The 24,040-nt window shown below is 45.0% G+C and overlaps 1 protein-coding gene across 8 annotated transcripts in view; it reads left to right on the top strand.

Annotated features, from left to right (window-relative positions):
* The first annotated feature begins 1,401 nt into the window (after positions 1-1,401).
* The window catches only part of magi2a (membrane associated guanylate kinase, WW and PDZ domain containing 2a), a 170,930-nt gene continuing 148,291 nt past the window's right edge, over positions 1,402-24,040 (top strand). For all 8 annotated transcript variants that reach the window (XM_068586020.1, XM_068586017.1, XM_068586015.1 and 5 more), the window contains exon 1: positions 1,402-1,930. In XM_068586020.1, coding sequence (XP_068442121.1) covers positions 1,630-1,930 — 301 coding nt within the window. In that variant the 5' untranslated portion in view covers positions 1,402-1,629. The remainder of the gene's footprint in view (positions 1,931-24,040) is intronic.

Here is a 24,040-nt window from a genome sequence, read left to right as displayed (position 1 = left end):
TGAACACGGGCTTAGTGACTGAACAAGAAGAGATGTTAGGGGAGGCTTCACAAAGTCCATTGAAAGATGATTTCTTTCCCTTTTTTCGAGCCGTGACTTCTGGCAAATGACAAAACTACGGGTGGTCACACCAGCCGTCACAAAGGTTGTTTAGAGGGAACACAAATACGCTTGTGAAATGTAAAATATCATTATTGACAAGGAGCTGAGAGAGGCTTGTTGCCCTTGACAGGCCTCGCGGGGTGTCGATTTCAGCTGGAAAAAAAGAATAACACTGATATATGTTTGAAAGACTTGTGCAGCGACAGAGTCTTTGAATCAGGTGACCTTTCTGTGGGGGCCTCGTCCAACCAGAAATAGACCGAAATGGATGTAGTCCCACTTTCGAGGAGGGAAGGAATGACAACGCGGCTGGAAAATAGCAATTTGAGTTGAGTGAGTTGGTTTAACTTTCTGAGGCAAGCAATCTGGAAAAGCGTCTGTCAGGAAATGTCAAAAGGAAGAGACATATTTGTGGTGTGAAAAAGAAAAACGTATTATTGCTGCTCTGCTGCCGCCATGCCAGCGGAAACTGCTCTGCCTCTTTCTCTCTCTCTTTTCCTTTCTCTTTTTTTTCTCATGGAAAGCTGGATTTGGGGGAAAAAAAGAGAAGAAGAAAAAAAAGCCTTGCCTTTTACCTCCTCCTCCAGCCTTTACATCCGGGTCAGTTGGGTTGGTTGGAGCTGGATGATGCCTTCAGGTGTCCCTCGTAATCTTGGAAACTTCAAAGTTTTGAAGTTGGAAACGCATCCTAGTGGATGGATTTGAATACATTCGGCACTTACGATTGTTAATTGTTTGTTTAATGAATGATAATGTAAATGTGCATTGATCGATTGATTTGTTTCTATTTAAGTGAAGCATTTATGTTTATGTGCATACAACAATGCATTTTAAATCAGCTGATCTGTAAAAACAAATTTAAAAAATGTACTTTTTACATCATAAATGGGATTTAATGTCTGGAGGTGATAAAAAAAGCTTATTGTGTGCTTTATATAGACATACAGTTATACAAAGTGTGTTACATTTTTTTTTTAAAAGTTGCTTTTTTTAACCTGAAACTAGTTTGATGATATAACATTGACACACACGGACGGTTCAGGTAACTTAACATGTCATTTGAATTAAACTACAAGTATTGCTAGTTGTTGAGTGGCGTCCATGTTTTCTCTCACAAGTCCGTCTCACAGTGTCACCTCAAGGTTTCTCATGATAAAAACCCCCCTCCCTTTTTTTTTTTTTTTTTTACTCTTCCTTCTTCGCTGGGTCGTTTTTCAACATGCGGAACTGTCAATACCGATCTTTGAGACGTCACGTGAAGGTGTCCCAAGTTGAGCAGCTCCCAGTTAACGCGAAGGCGGACTGATGATCCAGCTGCTGTGAGCGCGCGTGAGCGCTGACATGGATACAACTGGCGTTCACTGCTGAAAACTGGATACAATGTCGCGGTGACACTCGGGGACTTCAAAGAGCGGCGAAAACTTCTTCCACGGCCGCACTCATGTGATTTTCTTCTTCCCTTTCTTTCTCCCCCTCCCTCACCCTTCTCTTCTTTCTCCCCCTCTCTCTCTCTCTCTTGTTTGAGCCATGTCCAAGAGCCTGAAGAAGAGGAAGAACCACTGGACTAACAAAGTCCACGAGAGTGTCCTCTGCAGGAATGAGGAGGGGGAGCTCGGGCTGGAGTTGAAGGGCGGCGCGGAGCACGGGCAGTTCCCGGTTATCGGCGAGCTTCTCCCGGGCAGAGCGGCGTGCCACAGCGGTAAACTCTTCCAGGATGAACTCCTCCTGGAAGTCAATGACACCCCAGTGGCTGGACTCACCACCAGAGACGTGCACGCCGTGGTCAAACACAGCAAAGACCCCGTCCGTCTCAAGTGTGTCAAACAAGGTGAGGCTTCTTTACGTTCACACCAAACTTTCCCGCATTTCGTAGTTTTTCTTTCTTTCTTTCTTTCGTCCCCCGGACGTTTTTTTTGTTTGGAAAACCGTTAGCTTTTTGACACGCTTTTGTGTTTTGACAGCAGAGCTTTTGTCTCTTCATCGCCCTCCCCAATGTTCGGTGCTGAAAACGAACCTCATGGGCAACATTTGTACTTTTTGTGTTGTTAAAACACCCCAAAATAATGTCTATTCTGTATGCAGGCGTTGCAAAAAAGGTGTTGTGGTCGTGGTGGTGGGCTCTGGTTGCTGTGTGTAGCTTCTGTAAGGGGGTGTGTTACATTTGGGGCAGTCAGAAAACACACACTCCAGTCTTACACACAATTCAAGTACACAAAAACATTGTTTCAGCCTTCCACACAACTAATACAGATATTACACGTATATAATATATTCATGCTGTTCTGTAATATGTATAAATGTCACGCAGCCACCAGAGGTCAAGATTACAGCATAACATAACATCCTATAACACCAGTGACAGACTATTAGATTAGATATTTGAGAAGATTATACTGGTTTGTTTTATGTTAGACTTCTTTTGAAATGGTCCCAGACCAAGTCTGCTTTACATGCACACACACACACACACACACACACACACACACACACACACACACACACACACACACACACACACACACACACACACACACAAGAGCATCCACCTCAGGTCCTCTTTTTGACCTGACAGCAATCATTCAGAAGTGTATTTATTAGTCGTTTGTCTTTTTTATTTGACAAATTCTGTAGTCTCAGCTCCACAATATATATATACATTTGCAGATTTTCTTCTTCTCTGATAGTAAACCGATTATTTTTGGGCTTTACGACTGTTGATCAGTCAGAACAAGAAGTTTGAATACGTCAGCTTGATTTCTGGAAAGTAGTTGCACTTGTTTTCCGACCCAAACGATAGATCAAGAACATATTTGACCATAAAAATAATACTCAGTAGCAGCTGATGTATTTAACACTGTGATACTGTATGTGGAAGCAAACCTTTGGAGATAGTTTGAGTTATTTCCGAGAGGGAGAGTGAATGCTATATATGTGTTTTAACCTTTTGAATCACATACGTAGCGACAAAGCAGACATTTAAGCATGCATTATTTATCACCCAATGTGCACTACATTAAGTGAACTAAAGTGAATTCGGAGAGGGTATTGGATACATATTAGAGCAAATCCCCAGGTCCCTGTATTCACATTATAGTGGTGTCATAAGAAATATAAAATACCATAGAGTGTGATAAGGTCATGGATACAGCAGAAGTCCCCTCAGGAATCTTTTTCTTCCTCGAGCGGAAAGCGCAGTGGATTGCTTCAGCAACTGATGTGGTTTCACTTTTCAGGCACATGAAGCCAACACGGTGCCGTGCACAGTTGTTGGACACATTTTTTGGACTCACACACAGCGGACAGAACATACATGCATGTTGACTTTCACATAAGTCATGTGACTTTTCCCAACTTGCACCAACTCCACCCAACGCCTGTCAACTCGTGTTCACTGGACGTGAAGCTCTTCTGTCCGCGGACGCTGCCGTATGGCCGTCGCCGTGTCTTTGATCCTCGCAGCTAATGACGCCGTCTTGCATTGTGAGTTAAGAGGAGGATCTGTGGGCTCTGATTTTGGGGTGGAAAAATCTGCAAAACCCCATAAGAGGCTTTGGATCAAAGTCTTAGCCCGCGCGCGCGTGTGTATGTGTGTGTGTGTCGATGTGGGAGTGTGCGTTCAGCATCACACACCGGGGATTTATTCAAAAAGGCAGCCAAGCCTATATCAAACTAATGTGTTACTTTTTTTTCCCTCTCCCATGAAATATTCATATTCTCCAGCGATTGCCCAAAGTGATTGATATCCTCTCGTTGCTCTGCTTGTGTTTGCTCCATCGGTTGTTGATGCCGTCAAGTTGTTTTTAAAATGGTTGATGTGTACATTAGTAAACATGTTCACAAGTAAATATTATGGAGTGTGGAGGGAAAAGACTCTTTCAGTTTCCTTCCAGCAGGGTGTTCAATAACAAATATTTCTCAGCTGAGGTACATGAACTCCTCGAGTCGGTTGAAGTGTGTGTTCCTTATTGAGGACAGAGTCACACAATCATCACACACACACGCTCGGCTGCTTTATGCTAATCTTCTGGTTCTTTTAAAGTGTGTGCAATAAAAAGTCATTTGTTTAAAGCTTTTATTTTTATGGATTTGCGTGCTCTGGAGCCACAACGTGCTCCTCGATACTTCATTTCAAGCGCTCCGTAATGTTCTGCCGATGCTGACCAGTGGATGTGGAAGCCCTTAACGCTCCTTCTTAGCTGGATGAATGTCGCCTGGCGGGGTGCCGTCCTGTAGCGGGAGGGTCTGATCCCTGTTCATACACGGTTAACTTTGAGAATATTTCCTGGACTGAAAAGGTATTCGATATCGAGTTTTTATTTCTAAATGCTGCGGCTGTTTGTCTTCCATTGTGTTCCAGTGTTGGCCTCATTCCACATTTTGCATGATGGGACCAACTGATCCGTCTCCTAAAATCCCAGCAGCTGCACACAAAACGGCTCAAGGTTACGGGATCGTTTATGGTCGTCCTGCAACACAGGATTGTTGCGCAATGAAATGCAGCCTCGTCTCTTTTGTGCTTCACGAGAAAAACATGACACATGAAAAACAACCCCAAACAGTAGCCGTGTGTTTTCTAAATCTCCATCGGGAGGACAGAACTTTGACTGACTACCACGCATCCTTCCGCCTCCTCTTGTCCCACTTCTGGCCGCCCGGCTGCAGCTTCATCCGGGAACAGTCACCGGGTGTTGGTTGCTGCGTTAGCCCGAAGTCCTTTTTTCAGGCTTGGTATTTTTCTGCGCCCGGACATCAGACAGCCAGGAGCATTCTGGGTAGCGGAGAGGCCCTCCGGTCCCTCCGGTCTCAGCCGGGTTTAGCGCTGCTTCCATCTCCGTCCACTTCATCGGGCGATCTGACCGGGTGGTCGGGAAGTTGCCGTCGGGTCCGCTGCGTTTCATCCGCTCCTCGTCGCTTCCTGGTCCAACGGGGATGAGTGCAGTCTGTCACATGCTGGACTTATTCATTTATTTTTATTTGATTTAAACCTTTATTTAACCAGGAAAGTCCCATTGAGATTAAAAATCTCTTTTTCAAGCGGAAAATGCTGCCAAGACGGGCAGCAGCGTAAAAAAAAAACACATATTACAGACAGAAAACATAGAACAAGACAAGTTAAAACGGTCAATTTAAGGAACATTTACATTTAAGAGAACCTGCCTCTATTTCTTTGATTCTCAAGTTCAAAGAAGATGTGCTCCAGTAAAAGACAAAAAGACATTAAAGACATAAAAATGTGCCGAAATTCATCGCAAATGTCAAATGGATCCGTGTCCTTAAACATGTTAAAAAGGACATTTCTGCTTCTTCTCCAAAAGCCAATGCCAGTGCCTCTAACTCACGTTCTTAAAAAATACAATTTTTGAAATAGCAGACGCTCCAGAAAGCGTTTATTATTTTGATTATCACTTCTTTCGCTTGCACCAGCAGATCGTTTTCTGCACTGCGCTTGTGCTTAATGTTGTTTTTCCCGCTCGGCGTCACAGATGGCGAACAAATCACCGAGATTTAGATAAATGCAGGTTATTGGTATAACCGCTCGAGCGTTATGAGTGTAAACTGAATATTTTTATCAGCCACTATCGTGTGTGCTTTAAAAAAATGAATTTCTTCACTCAAATATAATTAAAGGATAAAATAACTTCCAGCCGTAATGACAAGGCAGCGTGTCTTTTAAATTCTGAGCACATTTTGTCACATCGACAGCAAAAGGTGTACTTGAGTTTAGGGTGAAGGTTTGGGTCGAACTCTGCTGTAAACAAAACCTTCTGCTCGCAGTGAGCAGCCGCCCGGTATGTCCTCTTGTGAAAGGTATCTTTTATTAACAGGAGCCACTTCAAATGGACAAACTGCCAAGCAATGAAAGCTGAAACTGCCTCAGATATTCGGTTACAACGGGCCAGTTCGGTCCCAATAAAACCGCCATGGACCAGTTTTGAACGCACGGTCGATCTCCAGAGGACTTTTTTTTAAAATTCTGCATCAAGTCACGAGTGTAAAAGTGCTGTCCCTTCTCTCTCAGGGTCTGAATTGCCAACTTTCATTACGATCTTCTCTGTAATTAAAAAAAAAGGAGGAAAAAAAAAGCCTGGTCATCATGATTCACTCTCTCTGTTATAGTTATCATGAATCATGTTTATGCATTTAATCACTACGTACTTTAATATGAGTTTTAATTTTTCACAGCGTCAGAAATCCTCAGGCTCTGTCCCTTTTTCACACACACACACACACACACGCACACACACACACACACACACACACACACACACACACACACACACACTATTAAGTGCAGCATTAGTCTGTGAGGTGAGGATTAGATTAGATTGCCAACAGCAATCAGGCCCGCCCTGCAGGACGTAATTAGGATCCCCTCACAACACTGATGGGTATATAAGAGAACATAGGGCACAATTACATTCCCAGAGACACCGTGACTTCTCATTAGAGCAAGGCATTATAGATAATGTCAGGAGGGGTGTGAGACTACTTCCTGTTGCTGATGTGGCCCCTGAAGATTTGATGCCAGTCGAGGTCGAGTTTTTAACCATCTTAAAGCACCTATATACTTGTTTTAGACTCCAGATGTGTGCTCATGATGGCAATTTTTGTGGGGCTGCAGTGACCAATACGACGTCTTTCCTGTATTGGAGTAACAATAAAAGTCCTCATTCAATAGGGAAGAATGTGCAGCAGGAAGCTGTTGTCTTTCTTAAAATGAACTGTCTCCTCACAGAGCGAGAGCGCGGCCGGAGAAGAGCGAGCGCTCTGAAGAGTTACTGATTAGCTTTCAGCCGAAATGCAGAGCGATCAACTCGGAGCTCCAGTTCGATCACAATTAAGGGGTCGGGGCTCCCTCCACTGTCGTAACCCCCCATCGAGTGCTGCCATTATGTTTACGCCGGACTAAATCGGAGCTCAAGGATGAGGGACGGTGCAATCTTTACCTGCTGCTTTAGTGGATACATCTCTTTTTTTTTAATCCTCCAGGTACACACAAAGCATTGCACGACAATGCATCATGGCAACGCAACCGCCGGCGACTATGGGTAAAAGTGAAGTATATCACACGCGCTCCGGTCCCATTCTCTCCCCGCTCCGTCTTACCTCGGATAATCTGCGTGACGAGCCAACACTGAATCTGTCGCTCTCCCTGTAATTCATGAATAATGCTGCCAATGCATCAAGATAAATTAGCTTTCAAATTGTTCCCTGCTCCTTTCCCGTCCATCTCTCTCTCTCTCTCTCTCTCACACACACACACACACACACACACTGCTTCCTATTTCAGCTCCAGTGAAGGATTAATGCGGCCGTCACTGCGCGTTTCAGCGCCACTACAGCAAGAGGCTCTTACAGCGGCGGCTCTCCGGTGTGGCTTCGAACTGTATGCTGATTGAGGCTCGTCGAGGGGTGTTGGATACAGGTGGTGGGGGGGGCAGACAGTTCCAGGTCAGCCGAAGGCACTCGGTGTACTCGGCGGGTACCCACTTAGCATTAGCCGCCGTTGAGGGTGTGTAGGGTGGAGGGGGGAGTCATTATAGCAGCCTGAGCTCAGGGAGCGTGAGCAAGGCAGACATGGCAGCACCTTTTTTAGTTTTAGAAGGTTGCATAACAGCGTGGCTGGAGCGTGGGCCCTGCCGGTTGTTGGTCTGCTCGTCTTCACCGGTGTGAGGCTCATTGCTTTGAGATTGGCAGAGTTGATTGAGTTGTGAGGCTATAACCTCCACTCTGCAATTTTTTTCTGGTGTTTTCTGAGCGACTGTAAGGTCTCAGCTATTCCCCCCAAAGTATCCTGTCATTTTACAGTCGTATAAATACTGTACATGTTCACCATTTTATACCAGAACTGGCCGATGTCGGGTCTGTGTTGTGCGGCTGGATTGGATATCGCACATGTTCCTATTCAGATTGCGAACATGGGTTGATCTGAGCTTGTGTCAGACCTACTGAAAACTGCTAATTATGAATTGTTGGTACATGCATTTCATTTTTCCGTGGGTCTTCTTGTTACTCGTATTTATATTAAGTCATGCACAAAGCCACTAGGATGCCTCGCCTAACATTACAACTAAATGTTGTCCTCAAGTGTCAGATCAGACGTCACAATATATAATAGAGGAACTATATATACAAAAATATACTTTTCCTACAGTTTGACTTAGTTACTCGCTGGCTGTCTGACCCGCGGGTTGGTCCCTCGTTTTATTTGGAGATGTTACTCTGATCTTTGTATCCAGCAAAATAAAGAACATTAACTCACAACTTGATTATTGTCCTGTCTCGTGGCCCTGTTTTTCAATTAAATATGTATTCCTACATAGACATCTTGACATGCTTGTCCTTGCGTCTATCCCTGTGCCGTGAGGTTGTAATTAGCTCACTCATGTCGCCGGGCCTCTTGGGACATCTTTTACTAATGCTGCTCATGCGGTTGTTGAGTTGCAGTCTCGTGAGCTGCAAGCCGTAAGGAAGCCCCCGCGTTACAGCAAATATGTGGGATGAAGTCATTTAAACACCATCGGCTGGTGTCAGCGGGAACTGAGGTCAACCTCATTTCATCCGAAGAAAAAAAAACATTGTCGTGCAAACAGGAATCCTCGGCATAAAACATCCCACACGGTGAAGAAACAATCCACAAGACGACGAAGACGCCGCCGCCGCCGCCGCGCTCGCTGTCCGGCTCAGCTCGAGGGAGAACCAGTATGTTATGATACCATCAAGTCAATGGCGCGTGTCCCTGTAATGGCATGACTGATGTGAGCGATGATGAGTCTGGAATGGTCATCGGTCTGTCGGAGGGGGAGGGGGTTTGAAAGATGGGAGGGGGCCAATCCCCGAGAAGTTGCTGTGCAGTCGGACGCACATTGTTGCGCGGGCGTCCGGTAATGAGCCTCGGCGCAGTCGGACTCATCCGTCTTCTTGTCACGGTCCCATTGAGAGTGTTAAGTTGCACGAGCGAGGAGAACACCGACAGTGCGATGGACTCACTCCCTCACACACACAGGATCTGCTGTGTGTGTGTGTGTGTGTGTGTGTGTGTGTGTGTGTGTGTGTGTGTGTGTGTGTGTGTGTGTGTGTGTGTGTGTTGGCATGTCTCTGGGGCCTCAGCACCACTTACCACATGCTGTCCAATCATGCTTGACAGAGGTTCGGTGGAGAGAGCCCGTTGTCGTTGTCGCCTCCGTTACACAGTCTGACTGTAAGGCTCACCTCCAGGGAAAGGTGATGATAACGTGTGCACACTTAAGCACAACAAACACACACAGTCACACACACACACACACTCACTTCTTGTCAACATCAGCCATCTGTTGTTGTGGCAAGTGGAAGTATTTCAAGGACTGAGAATGGGAAGTCTGCAAACTTTTGTCGGTATGTACTTTACATGTGTGGCCGGGTGGCGCGCACACGGTGGCGTGCACACGGTGGGGCGCACACCGTGGCGTGCACGTGTACAAGTGATCCCGACTTCCGTTTGAGTGTATTTTTGTGCCGTTGACTCATTGGATGACCATTAACTGAACGTATCAATGGATCGTTGAAAGCAAAGTATTATTCTTTTCTGTTTGAAATTGCGAAGGGGGAAAAAATAAAAAAGCGCTCTGACCTTCTCCATTATTATCTTGGCTCGATAAGTGAATGGTGTCTGGAGCAAAAGGCGACTGAGAATAGAGAGGAACTCTGTACCTTTTCATTACAATGAATTATAGATGAATGGCAGGCGGCGTGCACAAATGGTACCTGTTTTTAGAGTCTGTTTTTCTTGTCCCACAAAGCGGCTCCTTCCAATCCTCGCATCTGTGTCCTTCATGCATCAGGTTTTTTTAGGCCAGCTGCTTTGCTCCTTTTTTTTTTATTAAAAGCTTTTATAGCTTTTATGAACGGACATACGACAGCATGTGTAACCTTTTATGCTTTCTAAGTGCACTGTGTAGTTGTAAGCTTGAGTTAGGACTTTAGCTAGCAGGTATTTTCACTATCGTTTAATATGAATGTTCTTTATTAAATCATTTTATCTAACGCAAAAAGTAAAAATGAAGTCAAATGGCCATTAGAGGTTAGCATAATCGAGAGTGTTGCCTTAATTCAGTCTGATCAGCAGTAAAAAAATAAAAAATTTGAACTGAAAAATCAGCAAATCCTCATATTTGAGAAGCGGTAACTGGAAAATGTTTGAAGTGAGACAATAGTTACACAATTAGTGGATCGAAGAGACTAAAAGTCTACAGCCAGCAAACAGTTGTACTCAGGATGTACTCATGCACTACTGGACTTTGAGCTAAATGCTAACATCAGCGTGCTAACATGCTCCAAATAGCAATGCTAACGTGCTAATGTTAAGAAGGAACAATGTTTATTCTGTTAACCATGCTAGTTTTAGTGTGTTAGCATGTTGTAATTTGCTAATGGGCTTGAAGCAGGTTTTTTAAAGCTCTACTTAGCGTCTTTCAAATAAAAAAAGATAAGATCGAGGGGTTACCTACAGATGCTTTGAATTTCGCTAATTATCAGTCGATTGGTGAATTCTTTTAAGCGCTCGGCAGATCTTGTGATGACAAACAGGTGTGATATTTTGTTATTCATGTGAAAACCGCTCCAGATGGCTCGACCAACGTTCCACTCGCGGTAGCTGTGAACTAGCGATTCTGGCTTTCCTGACGCGCTAAACGAAAGGAGGATTAAACGGCTCATTCATGTTTACAAGGATGTCGAGGACCCTCGCGCCTCAACACGCCCACGCTCTGGCTGAGCGGCGCTAATATTCACACGTTGGCCACAGTTTAAGCGCCAGAGGGACGGTGTGTGTTTACCTGTGCAGACGCGATGGAGGAGAGCGAGCGAGAGAGAGAGCGGGATTGATGGATGAATTTGGCAATCCAACAATAAAGAGAAAAAAAAGCTGTTTTTGCAGCGCAATGCTGTGAATTATGAAGATAGATCCAGTGTAAGACTCATCCGTTCAGCTGTTTTGTCTTGACATTGACGTCTAAGCTGTCAGTGCGTGTGTGTGTAGTATTTTGTGCCCTTCGTAGTGACGGATTTATCTCCAGCGTCGTGTTTACGCACCCAGTTTTACATTGAGTGACACCCTAGAGGTGTCATTTCTCTTATAGCAATGCTCATTTGTCCAGTCTCATTGACGCCTCCTTTGTCCCCGAGACGTTTCCTCCCCGTCTTCGCCACAAATCAATGTTGACATCTTGAGTCAAGTTTGAGTTTTGTGCTAATTTTCTCGCGCATGGAGCGGTCTCGTTTCGGAGCCTCCTCTTCCTCATCAAGAGGATAACTGCAGACCCAGCAGCCCCGTAGGCAGATGATGAAGCCCGAGTAAACATCAGGGTCGAGAAGCTGTGATGAATCATTAAGTGGCTGTGGCTCGCTGTTGTGAAACCTGCTAAATTTGATAGCTGCACCTCCCATGAATACCTTACAATATTATAGAGAGGGGGGGGCATTGTAAGATTTCACATTTCATGTTGGGGGAAAGTTAATATTCCTACGCCCTCAAACTGCCAGTGGTACGAATATAAATGAGATCTAAATGCGATATTTTGGAAGGAAGGCATTGGGGAGGGTGAAATTGGCTGACCCGCTAACGGAGAGACGGGAATATTAAGCAAACTCCTCGGCCCACACGCCAGTTGTTGCTGATTCGCCAAAAAAGGGAACAATCAATATGGAGCGATTAAAGCCTTTCTGAGAGCCGCCGTGGTCGTTCTGTCTCTCTCTGCTCGTCTCTTGGCGAGGATCAAACCTTTTTGTTTTTTTACTCGACATGGATAAATGTGTGTGTGTGTGAGAGAGAGAGATAGTGTGTGTCTGAGTGGATTCGGTTTGGACCAAGATAGATTATTATTTTTTTTCTCACTACTATTCGGTTCTACAAATGGTGGACAATGACCAACAAAAGATTGACTAAACATACATGCTTCCCCTCGGTTTCTCTGGAAACGGACAGCACATCTTACTTCAGAAGCGAGAACGTTTTTACAATGTGGAATCGCAGTCGCTTTGGGAATTGACCTTTTGGTAAGCTAGCTGCTGTAATTAACATGAACTACGTGAGTTGGATGAAACCTTGACATTTTTTTTAATGTTCCCAGCTGATTCCTTTGGAAATGAGAGACCCAAAAGAACCCAAAATATACATTAGATAGTGACGCACGATATCCTGCTGTGAAGTCCGACTAAAGCTACGCGCAGGCTAAAAATACGCGACTTCTCCAGTTGATGATCAATGAAGAAGATTATGGAGATGAAGAAGTTGTGTTTTTCTGTATTATTGTCATGTGTACGTTAGTAGAACAAATGTGATGTCATTTATGTTATCTGGAGCTGTGGCTGCCAAGAAGCGGTCCGCCTAGCTTAGCATAAAGACTTTAATAAAGACAAGGATTAGCTGTAGGCCGAGCTACCCGCCTGCTAGCTTCTCTAATGCCACTCATGCTCAGTATTTAACATGTTTCATCTCTTTTGTTCAATCTGTCTCAGTTGTTAAAAACATCAAGAACTTAAGGAGTAGCATCACTAGACTTTATACGTATGCCCAGTTTATCTGGTTACATGGCTAAGCTAGGCTAACTGCGCCATAGCTATAACTCTATATTTACTGCACAGACTTGACAGTGGCATCAATCTTGTCGTCTAACTCTCGGCATGAAATTGAATAAGCGCATTTCTCCCGAATTGTTGAACCATTCCTTCAAACTGTGCAGTAAATCAAACTTCAGCTACCTCTAAAGAGCCTGATCCAAACCCTGTTTGGGGTTAAGTGCTCGAAGAAAACGCTGTATTATCGATCGATCACGCGATAAATAAATGAACCGGAGCCATCAGATGTGGATGCCATACAGTAGAAACCGCTACTACACGACAACAAAAAAAAACACACCATTAGCCTGATTTATTGATCCGACTGCAGTCCAAAAGTGGCAGAGCAGCAGTTTGTGACAAGATAAAGAGTGTGCAATAAGAGCGTAAACAAGACATTGATTTACCGCCGGGCGTTATCGATCCACAAGAAACGATGAGACACATTATTAGCATTAGCATTCAATGAAACCCGCCGCTGTGTTGTGGCGGTCAAGAAGCGCTAATCACATCTTACTTCCACTGAGACTTCACACGTCCTCGAGGCCTACGGATAGTTTTGGCTTTTTTTTTTTTTTTTTTAGGTGGGGGAGTCGTGTCAAGTCCCATACTAGCCTTTAGCTCGCTGCTAGCAAAGCAACCTCCACCCGGTTAGTTCTGCCTCCAGCGAGGTCACCTCCGGCTGCTTTTCAAGCCAGCTCACGTCGCCGCTCCTGGGAGTTTTCTTTTTGCTCTCTTTCACGTATGCAACGCCGTCTCAAGCTCTTCCTCCCTCCCTTCCTCCTCCTCCTCCCCTTTTTCTTCCCATTCACACGCTCATTTCATCGCGTCCTCCGCTAGGGACCGAGAGTGGCACGTTTTAAATGGGTTTTTGGGTGATGAAGAGACTTTGGCTGCCGCGGACTCGGCCCGTCCGTCCTCGCGCTCGCACACATTATTCTCGCCTTCACTAAGCGGGGGACCTTCTGAAAGGCATCGCGGCCATGAGACGGAGCGAGAGACGCACCTGAAGCTCGATAGCTGCACACAAATCTGGTTTTTATTTTGATTGACAACCTCGTCAGGGCGTTTTTTTTTTCTGTCTCGGTCCATCAGAGGAAGGACACATCAGCAGATGCTTCCTTTGCCACAGCTTTTATCTTTTGGACGTGAATTTAAATTCCATCAAATTCAAAGTCATTGTTATATTCAATCGAGAATTCTCTTCTAAAAAAAATAAATAATTAAAAGCGCTTCATTATCTGTTTTGAAAATGAGGCGTAACTTTATGTGATGAAAAACAATGAAGATGTCAGTGTTTAAAAATATACGCATAATGTTTCCCTGCGCCAAAAAAAGGAGATTTTTGGGTTAGCTTGTTTCTGTCATTATTAAAAAACAGGATGATTTAGTATAGCACATGTTGCTGAAGCACGACTCATAATTACTGCCACAAGACAAGGAAATTAAAAGCAGGCTTTGCTTTAATTCGATAAAACTTTCTTCAGCTCATTTTCAAAGGAATACAAAATGCAAATACAGTAGAATATGCATCTCAGAAAAAAATGACTACAATTTGACTCCATTTCTGCTTATAGATCCTCTAAAATGCGACACAGGGGTCCTTTTAATTGCTTTTTGGATTATCTAGATATGGAATTGTTTGTGTCAAATAGGACGTATTTCGAGAACTAATCTCTGAGGTCTTGGAAAAGTCTGCTTCTCAGTAGATTGGCAGTGATTGTTGGATTGAAATGGAACGGATGACTTTCCTGCTTTTGCCATCAGAGACATATTAGTCATCATTTTGAGCACGAAGTTATGTCACTCATAACTCTTAAAAGCGACGATAGTCTGACAAAATTCTGCCATATTCTTGAGGGTTTAACGGTGTGTTTCGATGTTTGAAATTGATAGATATTTCCCAAGCACTTTGACATTCTCAAGCTGTGATCTCGACTGTTTCCTCACAGTTTATCTGAAGCGCATGAATATGAATTGCATTATACTCGAGATGGACAACGATCCGCTTCTTTTTAAGTTAATCGCAGATGTCAATTAGATACAATTTTCTTGTCCGTTTGGGAGTTTTTAATGCAAAGAAGAGAGTGCTTTTGAAAGTTGGCACACACTCAGACAGCTCATCTGTTATTTTTTGGCAAGTCGTTGAACTACTAATCTTTCAAATGTGTCACGCAGTCACACCCTCGTTCCTAAATCTCAATCTTTACCGGCTCGCTCGGCGCTCTCGACGTTTCGCGCCTTCGACCGAAGCGACACATTTACGACGACAATGAGCGTCGCGGGTCGCCGTCGCGTCAACGCTGACAGTGTGAGGGATTAATGCGGTGTGCGATTGTGTTACTCACTGGTGCTTTCTCTACACGAGCCAACAAAAGATCTATTGTCAGCGGCTCACCTTGTGATTGTAAAGGCAGCATCCGAGAGAGAAAAGGTGAACCGTGCGACCCCCTCCACTTAATCATACAAGTGTGTTTCTACTTATTGTCTGGATACAAATGCACACTGACGCGTGTAAGGTGTGTGTGTGTGTGACGTCGACCGACGGCTTTCAAGAGGCCGACCATGGATCACGATGCATTCAAGTGCAGGTGAGGGTGTTCGGACGTCTCGGACTTCTAAGTTAGTCCCCAAAATCTAAACGATTTGATGAAATACTCGACCGTCAGAAAAGGAATAAACTACAAATGAAGCTAATATTCTGTCCTCGTAAATGCGATGCCTCGGAAATTTCCTCAAATTTGACTCAAACTTTCAGTTTTTCAAGGATGATATGATTAGAATTTACTTGTCAAAACTCGTCTTTGGCCATAACAAAATCATTCATATGCTACTTCGGACAATTTTACACAAATGAGATGGAGACATTTTGGACAGACTTTGATGTAAAATGCAACTTGACTGTTCGGGGAAAGGTGGTATTGTATTATCTTTGGCTGTTCGACTATAACTCGGCCAATACAGGCAATTTGAATAGCTCACATTGGAGTTTTTCTTTTTAATATAACCTGTTTTTATTTTACAAACCATTTTTTGCAGCCCATTAATCAACAGACTTGTCCATATTCAATATAATGTTTCCCCCCGGTTGCTCAAATGAAGACATTTTCTTCTAAATTATAAGCACAAGGACCATCATGTAGCACTGAATACTAAAGATGCACGACTCTAAACCAGGCCGGTACCACGCAGTGATTGATGAAGTTAACAACAGCTCCCGTGAAACCAGTTTTTGCAGCTTAAAATGCAAAGTTCGCCGAGGTTAAAAAATCTGTCTTTTCTGCGCGAGATGGCGGTCTCGTTTGTCCCGCTGCCAGAGTGAAGCGCAGAAGCATCTTTTTGGGCTGTCGGCCACACTCTGCCGTGGTCACGCTCCTTTCTACACAACGCTCGCCTCTCCCATGCGCTCGGTTTTCTTTAAACATTGATTTTATGCTACTGAAGCTTCGCGCACGGTAAAAAAAAACAACAACAAAAAAACATGTCCAAAATATGCCCCGTTTGACTTCCATCCTCCGGTTGAGTCAGACATCATGAGCCTGACGTTTTGTAGCAGAAAGCAAAGACTTGGACTTGACAGGTTGATTGAAAACTCATCCCGCCTCGGGGCGGCTGCGAGATCGTGGACGAGTGCGTTTGCAGCCAGTGACGAGGACGGCTGAGGATGTAGTACACACACTAACACTCCCGACTCCCACACACACACACAAGCTCCCCCTCGGGCTGCAGAGCCCTGCTGTGCTGCTTCTGAACCACAGGGAGGTACAAAAGGCACCGGGCCGCCGTCTGGCATCGCATCGTCCTCCCCTCTCCAGCGAGTCTGCACAGAATGGCTATCATCCACCACGAGGTATGCGGTAATTAGACCGAGGTCAAGGGAGTGTGTGGCCTCTCGGCCCCGCTCCCCCCTACGCAACATCCTTTTTTAAGAAGTGGGACGGCGGGTCAAGTGTCGCCTCACTTCCTCCAACAATTAATGAAAAGAACACTCCCCCGTTTTTTACCCTCCCTTCACTCCCGCGCTACTGTTTGCTCTCTGCCTTCATTAATATCCCTTTTCTCTAACTCACCCTCCACCCCCGTCCTCTTATCCCACTCTCCCCTTTTTTTTCTCATGATTTTCTTTCAGTCTGAAGGCAGTCGGGGCGGGAAGAAACGGACTTAAATGAAATGAGGAGAATGGAAAGAAAATTGAAGGCACAATTATCGCCCTTCTGTTCTCCCAGTTTAGTCCTCGGGCATAAATATGGGATTTGTGCCATTTTTTTTTTTTCTTCCTTTCAGTCTTTCTTTATTGAGGCTACATGGAAAGGTCACTGTTTACAACCCTCCTGTTGCTCGTCGAGAATAAATCAAACCAAACACTCGCTGCGTTCGCGCACTCGGTTGAAAATGACTTTGTGCGACGACCCCGGGAGGAACTGTCGCTCATGCTCTGAATACGAAGCTTCTTGCATTATCTCCCCTTTCCTTTAACGAGCCTTTTGTCCACAAGCTCAGTGCGCTCAACTTCTTTTACACGCTTGAGTCATTCCTTTTACGCACGGCGCACGTCACTCTCTGCATTCGACATATATACCTTGTTTTATTTGTTGAATGTTACATTTCTAGGCGGTGCGTCTGTCGATGCATCGTGACGCTACAAAAGACAGTAAATACAAAACGTACAAGACAGGAAGAGAATACAGAATGCTACATTGGTGGGTAAGTGGTCTTCTTGCTAGACTTTGCTCAGCTCACACAGCAACAAAAACATGTTTCCTTCCCCAGAAAAAAGTGAACTCTGACTGCTGCGGTGGCATCTAATGCGGCTCCATTGTAACGCCGGCTTCTCTTCGGCTCGTTAAAATGTCCAGTAGCCTCTGGCTCCGGTCCAGTGGCCCAGAATGCCTCTATTAGCCGTGCCTTCAAATCCTCAAACCCACTATTACGCGAGCCTCCCCAGGTTCCCGTGGCAGACTGCATGGGTTTAGCCTGTCCGGGCCATACTTGGAGCCATTACGATGAGCGATGGCGCTCTATTATTCGGACTTGAAAGCGCACATTGTGATTCTGATTAGGCGAGGCGCTGAGCTCCCTTTTTCCCGTCGCCCCGCTCACTTCTCCACATCTACTCCCTCCGTGGCTCTCCTGCCTCCTCTCGTGTCGCCTGCCTCCTCTCTTCCTGTGCCAGTGGGTGTTGTGGGTGTTGTCATCCAAACCCCTGCAACAGCCAGACCTCATGCAGAGAGGAGTTGCGTGGCGTTTTTTCTTTCTTCTTCTCTGTATCCGTGACCGAATGCTGCAGGAAAAAAAGCCTCGGCGGCCGAGCCGGTCCCTAATGGGAGTGCGATGCCAGCCGCGGCTTTGCAGCCACTGAAAAAGATGCCGGGCAAAATAAGAGCAGAGCCAAGCCCGGCTAAGTGGACATAAAGGAGAGTAGTTTTCACATCTGCATGAGACAGAATGGGTTCACGGCGCTGCTTGTGGGATGGATGGGATGGGTAGACATCCCACTCGGTCCACCTGCATGTATACCATCAAATAATAGATGAAGACGGCCGTTAGACATCTTTTAAAAAATGCAAAATTGCGACAATTTCCTCTTGAGCCCAGCTGGTCGATCTAATATGTTTCCAAACCCAGTTACAAGTGAATGTTGTCGCCATTATTGTTGTGGTGATGTTTGACAAATGTGTATATATAGAATCAGTGTAAAAACTGTGTGAAAGATGTCATGATTTTTTTGAGGGGGGGATTACTGTCTTCACTGTCGATTGTTTTCTTCTAAATGACGGCTGAATTGTGCTCGCAAAAACTTGCCGACGCCTATTGTTGTATAATTAGCGTTTCGCGCGATTCAGTCTGCTCGTTGGATTGATTTTTTTTTTTTATAAAAGCCGTCTCTCCCAAAACGACGATAACAAAGGATCGGGGGAAGGCATCAGGCTTCGCATCGGGCACAATCCCAATCCAGCTTATCCGCTCAGCTCAGTCCAACGTTCTGCGTTTGCAGCAGTGTGGGGCTGCAATTCTGGTGGATTGCCAGAAACGTAATTGGATCGCGGCGTTAAACGGGGCCCTCGTTCACTGTGGAGTGGCCTCCGAGCCTGCAGCTCGGCCCTCCAGAGGAGAGCATTAAATCCACTCAGCGGCGCATTACCGAGCTCGCGTCCACAACACCAGAACGCCAGCGGACGGTGTGAGCATAATTGGTCTGTTTCAGTTGCTCGGAGCTCTGCGCCCACTTTACGATTTAAACACCTCCCTATTCAGCGTGGACACAATATCGCGAGCCGAGGCCTTTTTGATGTGGTTCCAGGTCGTTTGCGGCCTTTGACTTCTGGCGCCCGGATGAGTCGGCCGCCGTGTCACCGGGCGGCCGACTCTGCTTGAATCTACGAGGCGGAGCCGAGAAAGCGGCGTCGCTCGGCCGACCTCCACCTCCTCTGGCTTGTCGGAACCGATTCGTCCCCCCCACCCTCCCCGTTACATCGCCCCGTATTTACCTGACTGGTTCACACTGAATGTGCCGTCTCCGGTTAAGTCGCGCGGTGAGCGTCCGTGCAGAAAGGCATTGAGACGTTTACAAACGCTCTGCAACTTGAATGCCTTTTTTATTCCCTTTTTTCTTCCTTTCGTGAGTGCCGGAGGATGAACCGCGAGTCTCGGCCCCTTGTCGTCACACATTACGGTCGTTGGCTTGTGAGGGAGATACGGTGCGTTCGCCGGGCTGCATGCACAGAGAGCGAGTGGATTTTTGTTGGGATTTTTGTATTCAAGGACACAGACCGAGGAAAAGGAGACAGAGACGTAGTAACACTGCTCGCTTTGCCTCAGCGAAGTGACACCGTCACAGTCGGTCTTTCATTTTTACAACATGTTATTAGTATGCCACGGTTGCCTTGTGTGTGTGTGTGTGTTTGTGTGTGTGTTACTTGGTGCTTTCTTCTTCTCATTCTCCGGCTCCAACACTCAAATCCCGTCGCCTTACAACGCCGGTGCGCTTATCAACATGCCAACAGTGTAAGTTAATCGTATGCAAATAAACACAAACCCTCTTTCTCTCTCCAGCCCTCCTCCTCCTCTTCTCGATTCATTCTAGCAAACGAGCTTCCTTCCAAGGATGTGTATAAAGTAGCAGGGGAGAGTACAGACTTGGCACATGCTCTCTCTCGCTTTCTCTCTCTCTCCAGCTCTGGCCCGAGATACTAATGAGGTCAAACAGATATACACAGTTCCCTAAACATCTCCGTCCAAGACATTCCTGCGATGCCACCGCGCAGCCTGCAGGCATTTCTACTGGTTTTGCTGAACGCCGTTTCCACCGCGGGTTGGCGAATAATCACAGCAGCTTGGCCCGAGGCGCGTTGAGATTCAAGTCTTAAGGCCGCGAGGAGCGATGGGATCTCTAGTGTCGTCCCGAGAGATTGTCAGAGCCTCATACTTCTGCACCCACGGGCTGCAGGAGCGGCCACTTTAACCTCATGTAAACTCTTTATGCGTGATGTGTGTTAAACTGTGAATAGCGGGCTGATGTGGACCGCTAAACACTGCTGCTCCCAGCCATCCGTGACCTTTAACCTGTGTGTGAAGTATCTTCACCAGCGTGCTGCAGCTGTCAGATATCTGTGGAGCCGGGCGATTTTATATAATAATAGTTTTTGTGTTTTTTATATTCTAAAATGAAATGTGCACACGCCAACTATTTGTGCAGCTTTACTAAAAGCATCAGGCTTAATACTATGCAGATGATGTAATCTAGTAAAGGTGTTATTTATTAAGATTATTTAGATTTCTTTGACGCTTAATAAGGAATTTAATCTGTTTGCTTTTTCAAGTATCAGTCAATAGTTTCTGGGGATTCTGATAGTTCCTCATATATATATATATATATATATATATATATATATATATCTCTCTCTCTCTCTCTCTCTCTCTCTCTCTCTCTCTCTCTCTCTCTCTCTCTCTCTCTCTCTCTCTCTCTCTCTCTCTCTCTCTCTCTCTCTCTCTATATATATATATATATATATATATATATATATATATATATATATATATATATATATATATATATATATATATCTCACTAGTTGTATCCGTGTTCTCATATCTCTACTTCTGGATCTTGTTGTCATCGTGAAGAAGAATTGCTTCTCAATGGACACGTCTGGCTAATTAAAAGGTAAAAACTAAATAAAATATGAATAAATACTGTTCCCAAAAGTCAACATGAACTCCCGTGCTCAAAAGAAATCCAAGTTTCTTTACCGCCTACCAGATTTAGTTTGTAGATCTGCACGGCCGTGGCGAGAATTTGGCAAAAAAAACAAACTCACTCGGTTGTCTAAGTTCTCTGTGACCTCACAAATCTAATTTTTTTTTTTTTCTGAAAATTTAGAATTCATGAATTATGCCAATTTCACACGAATGCCTGAAAAGGATTAAATGAGGGGGGTGATGGCATTTTGCACAGACATGGATATAAAAATGCAACCGAGGCGATCCTGCTTTGTGAACGTGATGGTGGCGACCTCGCACTTCGCCGCGCTTCAGGCAACTGGCTTGAAACCAAGTCTTTTACGGAGTCTTGTCGAGCCTTGATGGCGTCTTGTTGGCCTCCTCCCTCCTCTCACGAGTCAGAGGGAGTCACTGGAATGTCAAGAATGCAGCTCAAGCGAAAACAACGACACGTATGACGGATGTGCAACCTCGTCCGAGTTTCCCTCCTCGTTCCAAAGATTAGGACCGAGGAGAATCAAAGAGACGGCGGCCGCGCCACAAGCGCCCGCGGCGCCGATATCTGGAGGTTAAACGCCGGTTGCGTCGTCGCGTCTCTGAACAAGAACCTCTGTTCTCGCAAATGAGCAGAAGTCTCCTTCTCTGTTCCTAATGCAGCTTTCTTTTTTTTCATCCTCCTCTGTCTGAAGTCCTGCAGTAATGAATCTCTGAAATCAGGTCCGTGAGCCAGGATGTAATGACTCATTTTTTAAACGGATTGTTGAGATTTAATGAGGCATAACAAATTGCACATTGAATGAGTTTCTTTTCCCTTTTTTTTTTTTTAAAGTTGTCGCGTCTTCCATATTAATAACTTGACCCAGAACATTATAGTATCATTAGCCTCTGTGAGGGCGGATGTTCAAATGCTTCATGCTGACCACCAACGTCCCACATTAAGCTCTGATGGGGAAAATGGGCTTGTTCTTTTATATTAATTTTCAGAAATCAGTTGGTGACTGCAAGACACGTGCATCAGGTTAAACTTTTTCCTTTCCTTTTGCTTCTTCCATCTCGCTCAGTGCTCTAAAGCTATCGGCTCTTACCTTTTTGTCTTGGGAGCTCGTAGGATGTATTTGATTTACCAGTTATGATAATTTCAACCTTTTTATGTGAATAATTAGAGGTAAAATGATTTCCCTAATCATAGGACAAAGGTAGGATAAAAATACATAATTTGGTGACGCAGAGGTACAGTTTTATTTTGAAAAAAAAAAATCATTTTAATAATTAAATGACCCCGCAATTTGTCTCTGCTATTAAAACAGCACTTAACTACTTCAGCGATGCACTCCGATAACATTATGCGACGATCACATTGATGCAACCCAACCAGAGATGTGTCAAAAACCTGCTGCCAATATTACCCACAATGCAGCTTGCCGGTCAGGAGTTTATATGGATATCCGTGCGTCATGCTAGCAGCGGCTAATGTAGCCTCGAGCAGGAAGGAGGAAAGTAAAGTCACTTCTTACGAACTCCACACCTCCATATGTTTTGTAATTTTCTAACCTGACCCAGCCGACTCGAGTGACATCACTTGAGGCAGTTTGTTCCCTCTGGAGCCACAAAAGTCTTCTCATAAGCAGTAGTCCTCTAAACAGACTTCCATGTGTGTAATTGGTGTCTTCCACCTTATAATTAATTGATGAATGAGCAGCGATCCTGATCAGATTTGCATCACAATATGAACTCAACCTGTAACGCAGGTTTATTCTGGTGGTGTAGAAATATGATAATCATGTTGTTTTTGTTACATGGTTGGTTAACTCAATCACAAGTTAAAGCGAGGGTCGCTGATGTTCTTCAAAAACATGTATTCATTTATTTATTTGGCGAGTGTCGAAATTCTCATTACATCCCGGCAGCAATAAATAAATCATCGGCTCTGATGAAGAAAATGAAAAGAAATCTGGCTTCTGTAGCTGCAGAAGGACTTTAATAAAGCCCTCTGATTATTTCACAATGACATCGTTGTCTAGCTACCTGTCTGCTTGATCACTCAATGCTCATCTTTGAATCTTCCAGAAGCTGCTAGCTTGAAGCTATTGCCGCTAACAATAGCCATATTTGTTATCTTTTATCATCCGGATAATTTTGGGGGAGTGGCTTTAGCCTGAAAGGAGGGGCTAACAGTGATGCTAACTTGGTGACTTCTTGCATAATTATGCTAGTTTCTGAACATTACCAACCCCAGATAGCTTGACCTTGGGTAACAACATATTCAGCACATAATAATCAACGTATCACCAGTGGACACACTGTTATGATTCTCTGAATCAGTCCAGCAACAGATACTGACCTTATTGAGATTATTATCAGATATTAATGGCTATCATTGTGAAACTAAAAGGCTGTGTTTCTGCTATTTGCTATATTCATTCAGCCCTGACTCAGGTTTTTTAGCTTCCACAGCAATCCCTCCCTGCACATTGTTCGCACAAGTCAAACTAACAGGAAGACAGACGGGCATTTATTTCGCACGGCGACTAAACTTCCTCTGATTCCAGTTCGGGGGCCTGACGGCTGATCGGGGGGGCCACATGGGATCAGGCTCGCGGCTGGCCTGTGACTGATTGGCTCTCTTCTGGCCCAGATGGCCTCGCCAACGCACAAACGCAGCAGCAAGAAGCCCTCAAACCCAAGAATGATCCATTGGGTCTCTCGTCCCCCCCCCGCCCCAGATGGGCAGATTAATCACCAGTGCCACGAGACACAACTACAGGCCGTAAACTCATTAATAAGTGCTCAGCAGTAGACAAACCGTGAGCAACAAAACAGTCACCTTATTTATTGTCACCCCGTCTTTTGTCGACGCTCTGGCATCGTTGACTCGGTGCCCAAAACTCTCGAAGCTCTGACGCGTTCAACGGCGATTGCGTTGATTTCAGGCGGCGGCGAAGTCAAAAATGTGCTCGCTTGCCTTATCTCCGCCCTGGTTCTCGGTGCCGTGACCTCGCCCGTCTCCTCGGGAGGGGAAACAATGAGATGGTCTCTGGGTTTTGTGAGAGAAAAAAATCAGTGCGAGCAGGAAAGGTCTGTTTTTGTTGTTGTGCCCCGGGAAGCAGCACTGGCTTATTTATTC

This window comes from Clinocottus analis, unplaced genomic scaffold (assembly GCF_023055335.1).
Source record: "Clinocottus analis isolate CAN_PGR_092001 unplaced genomic scaffold, fCliAna1.0.p SCAF_20, whole genome shotgun sequence".
In the NCBI taxonomy this organism is placed as follows: Eukaryota; Metazoa; Chordata; class Actinopteri; order Perciformes; family Cottidae; genus Clinocottus; species Clinocottus analis.
Note: the sequence above shows the minus strand (reverse complement) of the source record. Positions and strands in the feature narration are given on the sequence as shown.